This window comes from Camponotus floridanus, unplaced genomic scaffold (genome assembly GCF_003227725.1).
Source record: "Camponotus floridanus strain SB8 unplaced genomic scaffold, Cflo_v7.5 scaffold2, whole genome shotgun sequence".
NCBI lineage: Eukaryota > Metazoa > Arthropoda > Insecta > Hymenoptera > Formicidae > Camponotus > Camponotus floridanus.
Genome location: NW_020229325.1, coordinates 3,930,017 through 3,949,256, shown reverse-complemented (window position 1 = coordinate 3,949,256; position 19,240 = coordinate 3,930,017). Strand labels below are relative to the sequence as shown.

General features: G+C 30.5%; 4 protein-coding genes across 8 annotated transcripts in view; 2 read left to right on the top strand and 2 right to left on the bottom strand.

The window, feature by feature from the left end:
- Positions 1-113: 113 nt before the first annotated feature.
- Positions 114-2,594, bottom strand: LOC105252637 (tRNA (adenine(37)-N6)-methyltransferase). Its single transcript, XM_011260110.3, has 3 exons — positions 2,447-2,594; positions 1,696-2,025; positions 114-1,608 (listed from the first exon to the last, which is right to left on the bottom strand). Exons 1-3 carry the CDS (start codon positions 2,533-2,535, stop codon positions 216-218), a joined length of 1,812 nt encoding a protein of 603 aa, XP_011258412.1. The 5' UTR covers positions 2,536-2,594; the 3' UTR covers positions 114-215.
- Positions 2,595-3,429: 835 nt separating this feature from the next.
- LOC105252639 (ATP-dependent DNA helicase Q4) lies at positions 3,430-9,475 on the top strand. The gene is made up of 7 exons (XM_025408053.1): positions 3,430-3,676; positions 4,003-7,155; positions 7,310-7,597; positions 7,696-8,031; positions 8,343-8,505; positions 8,595-8,917; positions 9,009-9,475. The coding sequence occupies exons 1-7, from the start codon at positions 3,566-3,568 to the stop codon at positions 9,237-9,239; spliced, it is 4,605 nt and encodes a 1,534-aa protein (XP_025263838.1). The 5' UTR covers positions 3,430-3,565; the 3' UTR covers positions 9,240-9,475.
- LOC105252638 lies at positions 8,994-15,106 on the bottom strand. 2 transcript variants are annotated; one of them, XM_011260112.3, is made up of 5 exons: positions 14,898-15,106; positions 11,667-12,017; positions 10,314-10,475; positions 10,014-10,231; positions 8,994-9,180 (listed from the first exon to the last, which is right to left on the bottom strand). In XM_011260112.3, the coding sequence occupies exons 2-4, from the start codon at positions 11,862-11,864 to the stop codon at positions 10,025-10,027; spliced, it is 567 nt and encodes a 188-aa protein (XP_011258414.1). In that variant the 5' UTR covers positions 11,865-12,017; positions 14,898-15,106; the 3' UTR covers positions 8,994-9,180; positions 10,014-10,024. The 2 variants fall into 2 exon arrangements, with proteins under 2 accessions (XP_011258414.1, XP_011258413.1); XM_011260111.2 differs by lacking the exon at positions 8,994-9,180 and adding an exon at positions 9,657-9,843 and having other exon boundaries at positions 14,898-15,105.
- An 868-nt stretch (positions 15,107-15,974) lies between these two features.
- Positions 15,975-19,240, top strand: part of LOC105252640 (disco-interacting protein 2) — a 33,670-nt gene continuing 30,404 nt past the window's right edge. For all 4 annotated transcript variants that reach the window (XM_011260121.3, XM_011260120.3, XM_011260123.3 and 1 more), the window contains exon 1: positions 15,975-16,145. In XM_011260121.3, the coding sequence (XP_011258423.1) occupies positions 16,064-16,145 (82 nt within the window). In that variant the 5' untranslated portion in view covers positions 15,975-16,063. The remainder of the gene's footprint in view (positions 16,146-19,240) is intronic.

Here is a 19,240-nt window from a genome sequence, read left to right as displayed (position 1 = left end):
TTGCATTAAAATTAAATTTAAATCATAGAACATCTCGCACTAAATTACTTTCATCAGTATAATAAATATTCTAATAGCTAAAATAATGATTAATAAAAATTATTTTGAGAAAGATTTCTAAAATATAGAAATTTGCATAAATTAACTATACTAAATCATGATGTAGAAATAGTATTTTGCTTTTCTCTTTCTCTTGAATATTCAATATTCATATATTAAGATAAAGGAGAATGCCCTAAGCATTGCCATTCAGGTTCACCGCAATCACAAGTACGACCTGCATGTCGCACTTGGAATACAGTAACAATACCTCTACTATCGTCAAATCTACATGTAATATGCAAATCATATATTAAAAAAGTGTAAAATTGGCTACCCCATCTTTGCCTTAAGTACACTGATCTAGGATCTTCTCTTAATACATTTTCTATAGCTTGCTTTTGTTCTTCAACTTTATCGTCTGAAATCTCATTTAATTGCATCAAAGCACGTTCATTGAAAATTACTGATAATGTTGTTGTACGAGGCTGCGAAATCCAATTCGGTATTCTTATCTCAGAAAAATTACCCTCCATTGCTGTATTTATTGGCACAGATGATATGGTTGTTGCTGCGTGAATATCTGGTAAAGTTCGCGATGGTGTCAAACTCTGAGACTCAAGTCCTTCCTCTCCATCGGGTGCTTCACGTATTCCCATTCTTACAGGAGAATTATCGACTCTTGCGTGCAACACATGATGATTGACTAAATCTGTATCTGTACCACAAACTGTACTGGGACCATCTGCTCCATCTAACAATCTAGAGTTGCGTAAAGATTGATTTTCGGTATAATTTATTTCATTATCATTATCTCTTTCTACATATGTTGGCTCTGTATTGCTAGGATTATTTATATCTATATCATGTAATCTGCTATTCAAATCTCTAATAGAATCTGTCTGTGATTCGGCTATTAATATTGCAGCATTCTGTTGAATAGAATAATCCAAATCTGATCTCACGTCAGACCTATCTTGTATTGTTTGATATGTTTCTGTATTCATATCTGTAGTATCAATTTGTAATGAAGTAGTATTGTTAGCATAAGCTTCCATTAATTGAGAAGATTGTCTTGTAATATCATAGCCACTAAGATTTGAATCTGCTTGAAATTCTTCTACCTGGAGCCTTAAGGCTATTTCTTCATCTTTAGAAATATCAAATTCAACTTGTTCAGCATTGTTGGTATTTGTATCGTCAATAAGAAGATCAGTTGATTGATCCTCACTTAAATTAACAATATCTCCCATATTATGAAACATGTCCGAGACATTCATATTATTCTCTCTTGACCTATTACTTAATTTTTCAATATGTAATGGGCTATCATATTGTGGTATATATGGTTTTATATCTAGAACAGGGGTCTGGTTAACCATGTCAACACCTTCAAAATAAATTGTATAATTCTCAATTTTTAAAATCTTAACTAAACTTAGGCCAATAGGACATGGTCGATGTGGAGAACGTGTAGAAAATACGCCTGTTTTTATTCCATTCAATCGTGGTGGAGCTACTTTTGCACGAGTGTGCGTTGAATCATTTCTATGAAAATGAAATAAAATCCTATTGAAAAGAGAAGCAAAGGTTATTATTTGTTGTTCTATCAATAATGATAAAATTATGTTTTTGAACAAATTATACTATTCTTACCACATATGTGAAAAATCCTGCAAACCCTGTAATGCATGATCTGGATTTGTAAATACAGAATTATAAAGTGTTAATTTTCCTGGAACCTTTCCACATATTCCAGGTTGTCTTGGAGTTGCTCTCTTGTTGGGAAACCAAGTAGAGATGATACCAATAGGTTTTAATTTGAGAATGTCTTGATCTTTACTTGTACCAGGCTTTGCTTCTTCTTTAGATGAAGCTATTAGCTTGGAGTGCGAAAAAGTCTCCCCACATTTTTGTAATTCCAAGAAACGTTTAATATTATCGACATCTTTATCAAGTATATATCGTAGACCTTTCACTTGTTGTCTGTAACATATTAAATCAAACTTCTATTAAAAAGATTTAGAAAATATTTAGATGTGCATATGTGGAAACTTAAATAAAATCAATCTATATTAAATTGCAATTTTTATTATCTTTTTTTTTTATTAACAATGTATATATATATATATATATATATATATATATATATATATATATATATACATGTAATATACAATAAAATAACAAAATAACCTATGATAACTGCTGATCATATTTTCTGCTAAATGTGAGATATCATTACATGAGATTAATGTATAAATATTAAAAAGGAATGAGTATATATATATATAATAATAAAACGGGATAGAAAAACAAAATAATTAAAATAAAATAATTACATATTGATATATGCAATGCAATATGTATATATACATGATTAAAACAAATAAATTTTTTAAAATACCTTAAATTATTAATCTCTTGTCTCGCCGTATTCAATTGACCGAGCAAATATTCAATAGTTAAGCTAGAATTCTGACAAGTCAAATCCATATTTGTTCTAAGGGCTTGAGAACGAAGATATTGTAATCGTTACCGACAGAGTCGTAAACAGAAGTCGAAGACGTAAGCAGTGGGTCTGTTCTTTTTAGCTGCACTACTACATTAGTGCAATAAGTTGGAAAGAGACAAACATATTTTCTTTCACTCTAACTAATTGCACTAGTGTAGCAGTGCAGATAAAAAGAACAGACCCAGTGTTGCAATTGGAGGAATAAATCTCGCGCATGCGTAATAGCACGAATGCTAGCAGACGTTTTATGCTTCAGTCATGTATGTATTTCGCTATAATAAAGGATGTTCAATGAGACTGCTCGTAGGAGAAAGAATAAAAATATACATTAGGAAGGAAATGGTAATATATAATCAATATATAATATATAATATATAATATAATCTTGTATATTATCAAATAATATCAATGAAATATTATTGAACATTTTATGATAGATTATAATATTTATTATTATTTAATATAATAATAATTATTATTATTTGATATAATAATTATTATTATTTTATGATAAAGAAAAAACAAAGCAAAAACTTTATTTATAATATAATTACAAACATAATTAATAATTACAAATATAAAAATAATTACAAATTATAATTAATTATAAAAAATAATTACAATTATAATTAAAATTGATTAATTATAATTTCTACGTAAGTAAAAAATTCTTTTATGACAAGCATGTCATAATTAATGCTATGTAAATACAAAACATTTAATATAAATAGGATATGTAGCATGTATTAACATTAAAATCGAGAAAATTGCTAATTTAGCCCCCTTTTCTTCCCAACAAAGTTCTTGCATCGCACGAACCTGTAAATCGGTCACGTGATCTCTCACGCATGCGCACGAATATCTCACCTGCTGAAGTGTCCCTCCAATTCGCTGTCACTGACCCACACGAGGATTGTTAAGGATCAAGAGCAACTGATGGCGTAAATTAGTATCGAACGCGTGTTCGATTTTAGTATTCCACGTTTGTAAATCGTTTTATTCCTTAATAACATGAAGATCTTGGAAGATCCCATTTTTAAAACTAAGTACATGAAAAGCAAACTCCGCGTAAAACAATGGGAAAGCGATTTTATGGAAAAGTACGGACGCAAGCCTAACAAAGTATGTTGCTTCTCACTTTTGTTTATATTTTCATCATATTTCATGTTATATAGCGATTATTTGATTTTTATTTTGCATCCATACATACATCAGTTGCGTATTAAATAAATAGAAAAAATTTAGAATTATATTCAGTTTTAAAAATAATAAACTAGACAGAAATGCAAATTCAGTACTTTTAAAAGTTTTGAGAAGTTTTATAATTGTTATTAATAAGATTCTTTATTATCTCTGTATTATCTATATTTCTATATTATCAAGGATCATCTTGTATAATATTTATATTGTTTCATTTATTTTATTTTATTTTTTGTCATCTTTTTCAGAATGACATAAAAGAAGCAGATATTTCTATCAAAGAAGCATACAAGATATATTGGAAACTAAAAACGCGCGCCCTTGAGGAAACTCTTACAGATATTACTTTCTACGATGATGTGCAAGACAATGTCACTAATAACTTGCTACAAAAATCAGTAGATGATCAGGATAGGATTCCAAGTCCAGAAAAAAATACAAAAGATACAGAGAACATAGATCCACATGATAGTAAATGTTTTACAGAAATTGAGGATTCTTTCAGTGAATTGAATACACCAACAAATGTTGAAGGAGTTTGGGGAGATAATTTGAACAAGATCAAGGAAAAGCCGAAGCGGAAGCAATTATTGATTGGTAGAACTTCATCTTTTCAACTTTCTAAAAACAAGTTTGAAAGTTCAACCTTTACTAAACGAAATCCCAGAAAATCATTATCATTGACTAAAATCAGGAACAAATCTGAGAGTAATTCTAGTTCAAGTATTGATCAGAGTGGTAAAGATGATGGCTTTGATACGACAGTTAATGAAGTGAAGTCTCTGTTTGGTGAATCAATGAAATTAACATTTAAAGAAAGCAAACCTACCAGTCAATATTCCATCAATGCTGTCCAACAATTAGCAGATGGCCACATGACTTGTGTAAGCCGTAATTTAAATGAGGGTTGGCTTGATCGATGTACAAAGGAGAGTAATTTGAACATAGAAACTATTAATCTACAAAGATTCTCGGGTACTAGCGATTCTGGAGTGGAATCAATGGAATCCAGTATTCATTCTCCAAAGTCATCTGTTGCGCATTCTGCCACAATGCTCCAAGTTTCCGACGAAGATTTTATATGCAACAGTGATTCCGAAGAAGAGTGCAGGAAAAAACGTATCAGAAATTTCAAAAAACAGTTAAGTAATCAAGATAATGATCATCCTACAAAACGACAATGCGTTAAAATTGATTTTGATTCCACGATTATTGAATCTAATGCTATAATCAATAATGATACATTCAAGCAGACTTGTTATGTTAATGCAAGTTCTGATTTAATATTGAAAAATAATTATAGTAAAAACGCAGCTGATGACAATATTAATACATTTAAATTAACTAACGATATTAAAACGAATTTTAATACATTGAACGAATCAGTTAAAATTGAAAACAATATAATTCCCTTGGATTCAAACATCGAGTCGAACATTGCTAATAATGATAAAAAGACATCTGAGAACATTTGTCAAACAAATAGTAGGTCTAGAGTAACAAATACCATTCCTGAATCAGCTGATTTTATAAATCAGGAAAACACTTTGATGTCTAATGAGAAACCAGTGAGGCAATGTACACGTGGAAGAGAGAAACAAGTATTATTTGATTCCAATCCTAATTGTACAGAAGAGAAAACTAAAAAGACAAAAGTAAAGACGAATGGCACTACGAAGATACGTTCCGTTAAAAAATCTACAGATCAGCAAAATAAAGAAAAGACGATGAACAATGAAGAAAAATGCGATATGAGAGAAAAGAGAAGATCTCTTAGAAGAAAATCAAGTTTAGAGGATGAGAAAAAGCAAAGTTCGGACCTGGAAACATACGAAATTCCGACATACGACATGAAAATGTTGCAAACGGTTCCTCGCTTTACAATAAAACCAACAGAGACTAGCGATCTTATCGCGCAACTTTCCGAATCGCTTCGCACTGATGAACTAGAAAATGATACTCTGATACCTTCAAAAGCAAATCCCAAACTGACTGCGATAGAGAAGCTGGAGAAGAAAATGGATACCGGAACGATGAATAATAATTTCGTTAGGATAAATTTGAAAAAGAAGGTGTACGTGCGAGGCAAAAAGAACTTCAGTTTGTTTAAGTATAAGAGAAATCAGTGGAAAAATAGGAAGAAGCTGGCATCCAGCGAAAGCAGTTTGGATGCAGCTGATCTGATTGACAAAAATGGCATAACATGTTTTAAATGCGGTGAGTCTGGGCATTTCGCTAAATGTTGCACAACTTCCAAGAATGCTACTCTTTTGCCTTTGAACGAGATCGACGAATCTACAAACTTTCCGACTCTGGAGGAAGCTGAAAAGATGGCCAGTAAGAACGCACAAATTGCGCAAGGTCATAGAACCGATTGGCTTTCGCAAGAATCGTCTTATTCCACTACGAATATTTCGTGTTCGCAACACGAAGAAAACAAAGACATAGCGAAGTTATTCGATGACGACTTTCCGGACGTCAATGAAAAAGATTTAATTTTCCAGCATAAGATACCACAGGAATTATTGTCCAGATTATTGCCGCCTGAACGAGGAATAGTCGATCCGCTATATTCTGCAAACGAAGATGGTAGTCTTATCAAAACTCCGACGGAAGTCTTCGAAGCGTTGCGCACGTTTGGTCATGAAAGTTTTAGGACCGGCCAAGAGAAAGCAATCATGAGGATTTTGTCTGGCCAGTCTACTCTGGTGATGCTATCGACGGGTTCTGGGAAATCCTTATGCTACCAATTGCCGGCGTACCTGTACTCCCAGCATTTCCGCTGCATTACTCTAGTAATTTCACCCTTGGTATCCTTGATGGACGATCAAGTAATGGGTATGCCTAAGGTTCTGTCCGCTGCATGTTTGCATACCAATCAGACACCGAAGATAAGAGAGCAAGTGATGCAATCGGTGAAGGATGGTAAAGTGAACATTCTTCTGGTGTCACCGGAAGCAGTGGTAGCTAGTGAAAAATCTACTGGGTTTGGTGCCCTCCTCAAGCAGCTACCGCCAATTGCGTTTGCTTGCATCGACGAAGTCCACTGCATCTCTCAATGGTCGCACAATTTCCGACCTTCCTATCTGATGGTTTGCCGAGTGCTCAAGGAGAAGCTGCGCGTGAAGACGATATTGGGACTTACGGCGACTGTCACGAAGACCACTGCAGAAAGTATAGTGAAGCATCTGGATCTACACGACGGTATGTCCGGCATCATATCCGACGTACCCTTGCCTAAGAATCTCATTTTAACGGTGTCCAAAGATGAAAACAAGGATTACGCGTTGATCGCGTTGTTGAAGAGCGACAGATTCCGCGAACTTGACTGTATAATAGTCTACTGTATTCGTAGGGAAGAGTGCGAGAGAATCGCAGCCTTGTTAAGAATATCGCTGAAGGTAAATATTAAGATTTTCTTCCTTATAATTATTGAATTACAATGTCAACAGTTGTAAAATATATTAGTTTTTTTTCATATCTTTTATTTGAGTAAAAAATTTAGGCAGTAATCTTTTTTATTCTTATGAATTAAATCTGTACACGTATTGGCAGGATCCGCGAAACCCTGAGAAGCCAAAGGCGAAGATATCCACGATAGCCGAGGTTTACCACGCCGGTATGACGGCTTACAAGCGCAAAATTGTACAAAAGGAGTTTATGAGTGGCAAAATTAAAATTGTAGTTGCCACTGTTGCATTTGGAATGGGCATCAATAAATCAGACATTCGAGCTATCATTCATTATAATATGCCCGGTACCTTCGAAGGATACGTGCAAGAGATTGGTCGTAGCGGAAGGGACAGTATCACTGCACACTGTCATTTATTCTTGAATCCTACGGTACTTATTTGAAATTTCAAAATTACTCTCTTTTGAAGAAATCTCTCTTATTCATCTTCGATTATTAATCTATTTATTATTATTTCTAAAACATATAGCAAAATAGTGATAAATGGGAATTACGTAGACATATACATGCGAACGGTGTCGATAGATATACGATTAGACATCTGCTTCAAAGAATTTTCATCCCTTGCTCTTGCAAAAAAATCAATGAGAAAAATTCCAATTGGAGGTGTCCTGGTCACGAAGTCGCTCTTCCAATCGATGAGATCGTAAAAGACCTTGATATTACGCAGGAAACAATTTCGACATTACTCTGCTATCTCGAATTACACCCAAAGAGGTTTATTACCGTGTTGTCGTCTGTATACGTGCGAGCGCGGGTTTCCAGCTACAATGGACCACAAGCTCTTAAACAAGCGGCACAATCTGTAAGACTTTACTCCAAATATCAGTAATATATTTTAGCAATATATCAGTAATATTTTAGTTAATAATAAAGATAACATTTTATTTTATTATGAGAAAGAAATGTACACACTTTGTTAATAGAGCAATAACATAATGAAAGATACAGCAAAAACAAATGATTAAAAAAACAATATTGGAAGAGAATATATAAATAATGAAAAAAGAATGCATTTGTGTAAATTCGGAAGCTCGTACAAAATCGAAAAAATTGATACAAATTCAGACAACCGCTCATGTTTATCCTAAGTAACTAATTTGACTTTGATTTTAGTCTCCACCACTTGCAATGGCGATAGCATTGGACATGCAGAAGGGGATTTCGCATGAGGACAGTAACATCATAGAATTTTCGGTAATCAACGTCGCATCGGCCATAGGCTGGGATAGTGGGATAGTAAAGAGTCATCTCAAAACGTTGGAATGGACGACAGGAGGTAAGGATTCCAACAAGTTTCTTGGGAAATGTTTGACTTTTTTTTTTAAATGTGTTTCATGGTTATAACGGAGAACATGTGTTTTACAGCTGATGGAAAAACGAAACGCTCGGCTATATCGGTACAATACGATAAACTCGGCTTACGAGTGAAAGCGCCGGGTGATCTGACAGACACGGAATTGGATGAGGCGCTTGACACACTGATCGCCCGTACCCAGTCTCAAGAATCTTCGTGTTTGCAGCAACTCGAACTCATATCCTTCGCGTTCGATAAAATTAGCGTACCAACGATCAAGGATTGTTTGATTTTGGACGACGATGTCATGAAGAGATCGGACGAACTTAAAAATATTATCAGAGACTACTTTCAATCGGATTCTCCTTTAAATAATGCTGATATTGGTTTCCAGGTACTTTCCCATCGTGAAATTTATTTATGATTTTTACAAATCTTTAATCATTAAGCTACAAGAGATTTTTATCTTTACTTGTTTTGTATAGGATAAGGTGACGAATGAGGAGCAGATTGCTGCCGATGTGCGCAATTTGATAATACGTTATAGAGATACGAAATTTACTGGTCGTGCTGTAGCTCGCATCTTTCATGGAATACAAAGCCCGAATTATCCTGCATTGATTTGGAGCAAGTGTCGTTTTTGGAGGGTACATATCGCTGCAAATTTCAATGTTATTTGTAAAATTGCGACTAGAGAAATTCTAGCGTTACGATAACGAGATTGGTTAATCGAATGATAATGTACTTGACATATATTTAATTCTTTCTATTATTATTAACTTCATTTCAAGTTTTATTGAAATAAATTTTAATAGTGCATTGAGAAATTGATATGAAAAAAATTATTTCTCTTTAAAAACTTACATGGTCTCAATATTCGATTTCACGTTAATTTATCAAAATTTCATTAAAAACAAGTAGTCGTGTAAACTTATTTTATGTTTGGAGATATTGTATATAAAAAAATGTTAATGAAAAAAAAAAAATAAAATGAATATTTTGTGCGATATAAGATACATATAAAATTAAAATACATTAAAATTAATATAGCAATTACTTTTATACTTGTTAAATCTTGACTAAAAAAATTTTAATGTAAACTTTTCTACAAGGTTGTAATACTAAGCAAGAATTAATATAAAATATTTCTTTCTCGTGTGTTTAGTGTGTTATAATACTTTTAATTTTTAATAGAGAAACATTCGTTAATATTTTTAAAAGTACAAGATATGAAACTTTATATTACTCTTAAAAATACAAAATATGAAATTTAACAAGAAAATAGATTAATCGCTTATGTTGACAATCTTCTCCCTTTACCTATAGAAAAATATAAATATATTTTTAATGTATATAACAATTTTACATGAATATAATAGTTATTTTACATAAAACTTTAGAAACTAAGAGGTTGAAAATATTATTGCAATTATTATTATTATTATTTTAACGAATTCTACGACGCTTAAAGTATTGCTAGGTACGCTCACCTCGTTCAAATTCACGTTACTACTCTCTTCATGTAGTTACACTGTCGCAAAAATTTGTGCATCCGAATTTGATGCAGTTTACCGACACGATTCATGCAAGTTTCGTTCTGACAGAGAGCGCAAAACTCGGCAGAGATATCGTGAAATGGTGAACGAAAGTATACGCTGGCGTCCTTTAGGGCCTTATTCTTGTGATGTGCCCACACATGCAGAATGACCTTAATGTAGAAATAGCATGAAAACTTATGGTTATGTTTACGGAAGTAAACATTTTTCAAAAAATATCGACATTTATAATACCTCGAAAAGCATCAATAAGGCAAGGAACCAGCGAAAATAGATGATGGCCGGTAAAAACAGACAGATGGGATTTATCTGACCAAAGGAAGCACCCGCTGGAACAGGCTCTACCTCTGTTAAATGGCGTTTTTTTGTGGATTTTTCCTTTACCTCCTTCGGTATCTATAAGAGATAAAACATTTATTGCAATAAAACTAAATATTGATCTCATTAATTTTAATGATTTTAAAGTATAATTATATATTCAATGTTATATTATGATTTTAATTATATATATATATATATATATATATATATATATATATATATATATAATTAAAATCATAATATAACATTGAACAAAAATTCAAAAGATTTTAGCTAGTTATTTATTACAAAGTTATAAACGAATAAAGTTAGTCATAGCTTGATATTTTGAATGAAACAAGGTCTAAAAGTAAATGGTACTGCATAGATTATCAATTTTCCTTGCAAAGCGAGGTCTATCATTTTGCATTCAATGCAGCAGAGGATGTAAGATGGAGCGTTATATAACAAACATTTTGTGATTTCGCTTTTTATGTTCTTCATTACATCATCAAGATGAACACTTTTACGTTACTGGACTTTTTCTTATTAGATCTTAATGTGTATTTGCTTCCATTTGTTTCCATTGAGGAGAGAGACTTAAAGAATGAGAAAGACTCGAATAGATCAGAGAATAAATTATTTAAACTTATATAAAAATAATGAGCATCTTGATGCTGTAGTAATGAACATAAAAAACTGTTTTTTAAAAATGTTTCTTATGTAACAGTGCAAAAACAGTGGAAAAATGTTTCTTATATAACAGTGCAAAAAATCTCTTTGAATAATGCAAAAAAAAAATTAAAGAAAATTCCATTAAAGAAAAAATGCAATTGCATCTTTGCACTTACGAAAAAATAAGTTAATAAAGAAATCGACATTGTAACTTTTGTTTGTTATTTTCTTTTTCAATAGGAATATTCTAGAACTTATCTTAATTGCGTAACGCACCTTTATGTTACGAATTCACAATATATTATGTATAAACATTATATATATCTTATTTTGTGCATTTATATAAATTAATTTCAAGATTATATTAAAAATTAATTAAAAATTTATATTTAAAAATTAATTAAAAATTTATATTTAAAAATTTATATTTAAAAATTAATTAAAAATTTATATTTAAATTACGATTGATTATAAATATAATAAAACGATAATATAATATAATAAAACGAGAAATAATACGAATAATATAATAAAAGAAGAAAAATTGATTCGAATTTCAAGTCAGAAAATTTAAAAGAGAGGATACACGGATGCAACTATTTTCTCAAGTACCTGAAATGGCACTCTCCTATGACCTCTAACCGTGTTGTCCATGTGATTGACTTCCGGTTCTCCAGTTTCCGCATCATTTATCGCCATTGAGTCGATCGAATGATGAATGTTGCAATCAACGAATGGATGGATCATATCCTCGCCAGTCTCCTCATCTATATAAATCCGATTATCCATATTGATTCCTTGTTCGTGCATTCGATGAAAAAAAATCAGTATAAAAAGCTGCTCAGCTGTCGATTGCTGGGTCTTTGGGGTCACGCTTCCCGGATGTCTACCTTGCTCGTATTATACTAATCGCGACACACACTCTGATAGAGAACAGATTCCTAAACCAAATTGAAGAACAATCTGCAATAAGAATGTTTTGATTTCACAGTATCAATTCTAGAAGATAAAATTAATATTATGATTAATAATAAATTAATATTATGAATTAAAATTAATATTAATAATGTCATGTATTGGGATAGAGTGTCATAAATATAGATATATGGTTGCGATATTAGATTTTTAAAATCACAGGTATTTCGCATATTTTACAGGTTCCTATAATATTTAATTGATTGCGTTATAGGCTATCCTCTGCATATCAAAAAAATTAAAACGAAAATAGAATACAAATACTCATTGAAAAACATATAAAGTACGCGATAGTCAATAATGAATAGTCAATAATGAATCATTCAGAAGCCAAGAAATCATTAATATACATAATGTTGCATTACAATGATATTTTGCAACATACATTTTCAAATAATAATTTCAAATAGTTTTTATTTTTATTTTCAAATATATAATTTTTAATATTATATAAAATATATAATATCTAATATATTGTAATAATATATTAAAAACTATAATATTATATATTATAGTAAATAAACTTTGAGTCATATTCGAAGATTTTGATAATATTGAAATAAAAATAATATATTGTTGTAAATAATGGTGCGCTAACATTATCCTAACATTCTACGGTAACGTTTTAATAATATTTAATCTTTTTATAATGTTATAGATAAATTCAATGTGTGATTAAATAAAAAATATAATTAATAATAAAAAAATAAGAAGATAATTAAATTTAATTTATATGAAAATATTATTATATGGAAATAATTTGATTTTTTACCTCAAGAGTAAGCAATAAATGGACAATTTCTCATTCGTCCACTCAATTTCAAACAATTAGTTTAATATTTTGAGAATAAGAGACTTAATCTTAGAAATAATTACATTATATTGTATAAACGTTGAAACAATATTCAAAAATATTTGGAAAAATATACCTTATAAACATTTTATATAAATAATCACATTTTATATTATTAGATAACACTTTTAAAATGTTTGTAAGAGATGCACATATCAATCAATATATTCAAAATGTTTCTTCCTTATCGAGAAAGTAATATTCAAAAAATATTTATAATATTCCCTACATTTTTTAAATATTCAGAAATATAGATAATATATTTTAAAAATATAAAACGTCTGTTCATCGAAGAATGTTCACAAAATGCATGTGAAATTAATATCAAAATTAATTTTACGTTTTTTGCTTACGTTTCTAAGCATCTGTTGCTTGTATTAAAAAAATCGAGATGCTATTTTTCAAAAATAATATTTTTAAAAAATTATTTACTTTCTTTTATTGATTCAATGATATTATTCGACAAGATTTAAAGGCAGATAGATTGCAGGTTTCTTTACTTATTACATCGAATCGTATAATATTAATCATGTTCATAAAGATAACAATAAATCTCACAGCTATTAATATCATCAGCAATACATGTAACATGTGTATTTACATTTTTCTTGCATGCAGTCATGACTTTTGCAAATCTACAACACATAACTTCGCGGTTTTAATAAACTGACAATCTTTTTTTCTCCTCTTTACATTCTTTTTAATTTAGAAGAGAATCGCTGATGTCCGAAAATGTCAAAATCAACTATAATTGCAAAACACATTAAATCCAAAATATAAAACTTTAAAATTTTACAATATGTATACATAGGCAAGCAAGGTTTAAAAAATAACAATAAAAAATTTATAATTAAAAAAAAAAAATATATATATATATATATGTATATATATATATATAATAAATAACATATCGTTGCACTTGATTCTTGATAGACTGGATTCTAAGATAAACGTGTTTCTCGCTCTAAATAAAAACTTGATGTGATTTTTACACAAGACAAATTAGTGTCGGAAAAAAATAATCATCAATAAACTTATATAAACGACAGAGCGCAATTTACACTTGTTTTTTTATATACGAGATGTAATTATCAATGTAAATATGATAATGCAGTGCAATTTTTTAATATCATAACAGTTGCGAGCAAAAAGAGCGTTAAAACCAGGTTAAAGTTCAAAGAGAAAATTGACATTTCATATACAAATTGTACACAATTCCCTCCTTTATATATTATATTATCTTAACTTATCGTTAGATATTTTAAATAATAATAATTGGTATAATCAAGAGATATGGTAAATATTTCGTGCCAAATCACGCGCAGTAATAAAATGAAAAATAAAGCAATTTTAGACGATTTTATAAAAATATCTTGCCATATATATTTCGAGTCGCTAATGTGTGTATGTATAACTGTGTAAATGCGCTTTCCTCTTATTCATATATAAAATATAAAACATATTTATTTATCAAATACACATACATATATTCTCATAAAAATACGTTTTTTAGTATGTTAGCTATAATAATATTTCTTATCTAGAATGTAAGAAATTAAATAGATAAGACTTTTCTTCATATATTAAAATGAAGGTGTATGAGATGCATTCTTATCAGAATACAATACGACAAATATAAGATATACATACGTAAAAAATAGCCACATACATATAAAGCTCCGAAAATTAAACAATGGAAGGTGGAAATTTAAATAATTATATAGAAAAAAGAAAAAAAAAATATATATATATATATTCGCGAATTTTTTTTCAAAGAGGCAAAAATGTAACAAATATTTATTATCAATATTTTTAAATTAAGAAAAAAAGAAATGTATATTTGTATATACGAAATTGTATATACGAGAAATAAAATAAAAAAATCACGCGGAAAATAACGCGTAATTACGAATTGGAACTCACGCTATTGGCGATGTTATCGCGATATTTAATATGACCTTCGTAGCTGAAGCAACTTAAAATACGGTATCAATCCATTTCGCAAATTCACTCACCAAGTTAATTCCATCAGTGCGGATGATGTCATGGTCCAAATGCAGTTAAATTACAACGCGAAAATGCGGTTAAAATACAGCGCGATGTCACGATCACCATAGAAGTGCACAACACATTTAATTAACGATTTTATACAATGTGCATGACTCGCATCGCGTTGCACGTCTTCAAGTGTCTACGGTAATTTATAGCACTAATATCACACACAATCAACATCGAACCGGATTGGATCGAGCTTTGAGTCATCGACTGAATAAAATATTCAAGACCATCGACTCTAAGTAAATTTTTTTTTCATAATTATCAGCGGGCTTGGAAATAATGCAGGATAGAAAATACATAGACGGAACGTCAGCTGTGTTGAATTTCTAAAATATAAATTTTAATATATTTTTATTTTGTTCTCCCTTCAAAAATTTCATCCTCGTAAGCTCCATATTAGAAGAAAATAAAATGTGTTGCTCTTAGTATTTAAATTATCTTTCGTTTATTTCATAATTAAATAACTTAGTTTATTATATAATTAATATTATAATTAAACTTATAAAAATAAAAAATAGGAGCAATTATTGACGAAAGATACTAATGGGGAGGACAGTCCTCCCATTTAGTAAAATTTGTTCTGTCCCCCGGAAGACGCTATTTGTCCTCCAATTTCGACAAATGTTTCCCTCTTTTTTTTTCGTCGAGCGGTTGTGATATACAGAAAAGAGAAATATATTAATATGTACATATGCGTAAATATAAATATGTTGTTATAGTTTGAAATATATTAATAATTACGGCTGCAATACTTATTTATTTTAATTCATCTGCCTATTCGATTTCCTTTTTTTTAGGAGGGAGGAGAGGGTTTTCAAAATTGTGTCCTCCATTCAAGATTTTCAAATCTGGCAACCCTAGCTACATGGATTCAAAATATGGATCTAAGTGAAAACCTACCCTAACGTGGAACGATCTTTATACGTCGGGTTGGCAGCCTAGTAACATTTCGACGTCTATGATTTTTCCAGCACGCTCGAGGCGCGAGATCCCGTCAGGTGGCGCCGCCAGCGGCACGACGGTCTTAAGTCAGTGTCAGGCAAGATGGCTGAACGGTGGTGACGAGTCGTGGTATGCACCGCTGGTGGATTCGCTATCACGGCGCAGCGTGGATGGCCTAACGATGGCCGAATACATCGACATCGGCAAGCTCCCGGAGGACGTACGGGAGAAGCTCGCCGAATTGGATCTGGAGCTGTCCGAAGGTGAGTGAAGTTTTTTTTCCCCTTCGATCTCGTCGCAGGGCGAACGATGCGACGATCGTCCACCGCCCTTTGCGACAAATCCCGTCTTTATTCGTTGCGCTTTTTCCTCTCTCCTCTCTCCCTCTTTCTTTTTCCCCCTTTCTCTCTCCATCTCTTTCTCTTTCTCTCACTCGCTCTTTTTGATTCACCCCATGCTACATCGAGACAGAATCCCCTAGAAGCCCCCCCCCCTCCCGTTTATTGATAAAATCGATAACACCTTACGGCCGTTGCCGTCTCCTCTCCATTCCAAACTCGTACTGTTATTTGGGATACTCGGTAAATTGTCGCATTGCTTTTTTTTTGTAAATCTAGCAGCGAGAAAGTATTGTTTAAATTCGTCGCTTATGTGCTAAGAAGAAAAATGTTGGGGGAGGAGCGAGAGGGCGAGAGATAAATTTCAAAATACACTTTGATAAAGTATATCAAAGCGTAATGTCAATACTATTCGTTCATGGTATTTCTCGTTCTTTATTTCTAAAAAAATCAATGGTCGTCCATTCTTTTCAAAATAGAGCACTCCTTTATCCTTCAATCAAATTCACATTGTTACGTAGTTACTTTTGCAACGATCATCTTTTGTATTCTTACGCTTACATTTTATTATGCTTGCGTCGTTTGTTTTCGGATGAATGAAATCATAAACGTCATTAGACAGATTTCAAAATTTTATCGTTCTATTTTGAAGCATTCAGTTTCTCGAATTTATAAATACTTTGCGCGACATACTTAACGTCCATCATTGTGACATTTCAATATTTCTAAGCTTCAATATTTTTATTCGATGAAATTATGCTTTTATATTCGCATAGCTTTTATTTTTATCGCGAAGACTTAAGGAAAAATTCGACGGATCGATTACATTAAAAATTAATGAATTTAATACATTTTTAGATTTATAAGTTTGACATCATCCAACGCACTTTTGCCTTTTAAAATAATTAATTTACGTGTATGAGTTAAAGATTTTTAGAATTAAAATTTGATTTTTATGAATTTTTGTGTCGTATACAGTCAAAATTGTGGTATAGTTATTATAAAAAAAAAAAATTAATAGAAGTTTCCTAATTTTTTTATAAAAAAAAGTTTGTTCGAGATAAAAAAATATATATATTTATTTATTTATTTTATATAGAGTTTGAGATTAAATTATATTCTACGAAGCAAATTTTTTACTTTAATTCATACAAGTTAATTAAAGTAAAATTAATTTAAGTACAGTTATTAATTTTATATTTTAAAATGCTTTGTCAATGTCAAATTTAAATTTAATAAATTTCGAAATATTAGATTTATTACCTTTTGCATAGCTGATTCATCCAGTTTCTCCTTAAATCTCATCGATATGAATCTTTCGACATTGCGGTCGCGTCGTGAAATTACACCTGCGCACGTCACGTTACAAAATTATAACTCGAGCGTGCACCGGCTCGACATCGCAGACACAGGTTCATAGTTTTTTTTTATGAGTAAATTGCAACCGAAGAATATGTTTATTTGCATTTGTGATTAAGGCTATTAAGATGAGAAAGCGACCGGTTTTTCGAGTCACTTTTGCCTAAATAATTTTTAAATAAGAGGTCCTTTTAAATTAAATATTCTTTAAATTAACAAATTAATCGTTTGTTATCGATTAATTAAGAAATATCATATTTTTCATTAAATTTCGTTTCATAATTGTGTGTACAAATTAATTGGATTAAAATCTTGTAGAAACATTAGACACACACGTAAATCTTCTCTTTTTTTCTTATAACTGCTATTACAAAAATATTAAATATTCAAGTCATGAAGTTTGATTTTATATCTTATGCAGTCGATGTTCCAAAAAAATCTTTTATTTAATTTCTTAAAGTTTTCATTACGTAATTATTGATATACATGATATATAATCGTGATAGTCGAATCTTCAAATTTAAAAATTCCCGATAGTTGAGAACGAGCATCAATTAATCATTAAAGTCATGGTTCACGGATATCACTCGTACACTAGTTGAACAAGGAAAATACAATTTCTTTTGGTCAATTATTTACTCGGTTAGCATACAGCACGATTGTAATGTAAGCAGCTTATATAGTCCGGCTGTAAATAAGACTTAAAAGTATCTATGTTACACACAGTGGCGTCATGCATCCGCATTAATAAAGAAGAGACAGCTCCATTGTGACGCTCAATTTTGAATTACGCGAATAATTCTTGTTACACAGCATTTTTACGTGCTTCTGACTGATACTTTATAGTCTTACAGCTTTGATTACTCTGTAAGAAAAATATAAATTTACTTTTCAATTAATTAAAGTTATTTTTAATTAAATTTTGCCAAGCAATTTTTGATAAACAGTAATTTAGCTGACTGATATTTTAGATCACATGGTAAATAAAACTGGCAATACGTAAAAAATAATCCTTATACTTGAGAAAATGGCTAATTCATTTCGAAAACGTAATCAATTATATAAAAAGTTATATATTAATCATATATGTGTATATGAATAATATATCTCATAGAAACTCTGAGAAGTTATATTATCGAAATTCGAGACGTAAACAAAATATAAAGCAGAAAGATTTCAGTTGCTTTGTATATCATTATTACATGCATTTATGCACATGCATGCAACTGCAAAACACAGTTGTACCTTTAGTAAAACTCTGTTTTTTTTTAACATTTGATGCAATTTTTTATTTTGTATAAAGAAATTTAAAATTAGTTTAGGGAATTTTTTTAACGTTAAGTTACGAAATAATAGGAGATATTAATTTTAATTTAAGGAGTATTATTAAACTTATTTGTCTTGTTAAATAATATTTAATTGACTCAAAAAATGTCTTTCAGTTTAGATACAAAAATTTATTTGATTCTTAAATGTTGATATGTCTGAAAGATTCTTTAATTCAAAATGTTTGAAATAAATATATAGTATATTCACTTTTTAAATAATCTAACAAAAAATACTCTAATGGTATAAAAAAATTATTGAAGAAATGATATAACGAAATTATTGAATTTAATAAATTAATGATATAATAATTAATTTAAAAATAAAAATAAGAT

Bases quoted from the DNA above. Each gene is read 5' to 3' on its own strand.
- LOC105252638 (XM_011260112.3), bottom strand. From the start codon at position 11,864: ATGCACGAACAAGGAATCAATATGGATAATCGGATTTATATAGATGAG. The intron at 10,476-11,666 runs GTACTTGAGAAA...TATCTCTTATAG, and splicing joins ATAGGAGAGTGCCATTTCAG to ATACCGAAGGAGGTAAAGGA. The intron at 10,232-10,313 runs GTATTATAAATG...TTCTACATTAAG, and splicing joins CCTTATTGATGCTTTTCGAG to GTCATTCTGCATGTGTGGGC.
- LOC105252637 (XM_011260110.3), bottom strand. From the start codon at position 2,535: ATGGATTTGACTTGTCAGAATTCTAGCTTAACTATTGAATATTTGCTC. The intron at 2,026-2,446 runs GTATTTTAAAAA...AATATGTTACAG, and splicing joins CAAGAGATTAATAATTTAAG to ACAACAAGTGAAAGGTCTAC. The intron at 1,609-1,695 runs GTAAGAATAGTA...TCTTTTCAATAG, and splicing joins CAGGATTTTTCACATATGTG to GATTTTATTTCATTTTCATA.
- LOC105252639 (XM_025408053.1), top strand. From the start codon at position 3,566: ATGAAGATCTTGGAAGATCCCATTTTTAAAACTAAGTACATGAAAAGC. The intron at 8,032-8,342 runs GTAAGACTTTAC...CTTTGATTTTAG, and splicing joins TTAAACAAGCGGCACAATCT to TCTCCACCACTTGCAATGGC. The intron at 8,918-9,008 runs GTACTTTCCCAT...TGTTTTGTATAG, and splicing joins ATGCTGATATTGGTTTCCAG to GATAAGGTGACGAATGAGGA.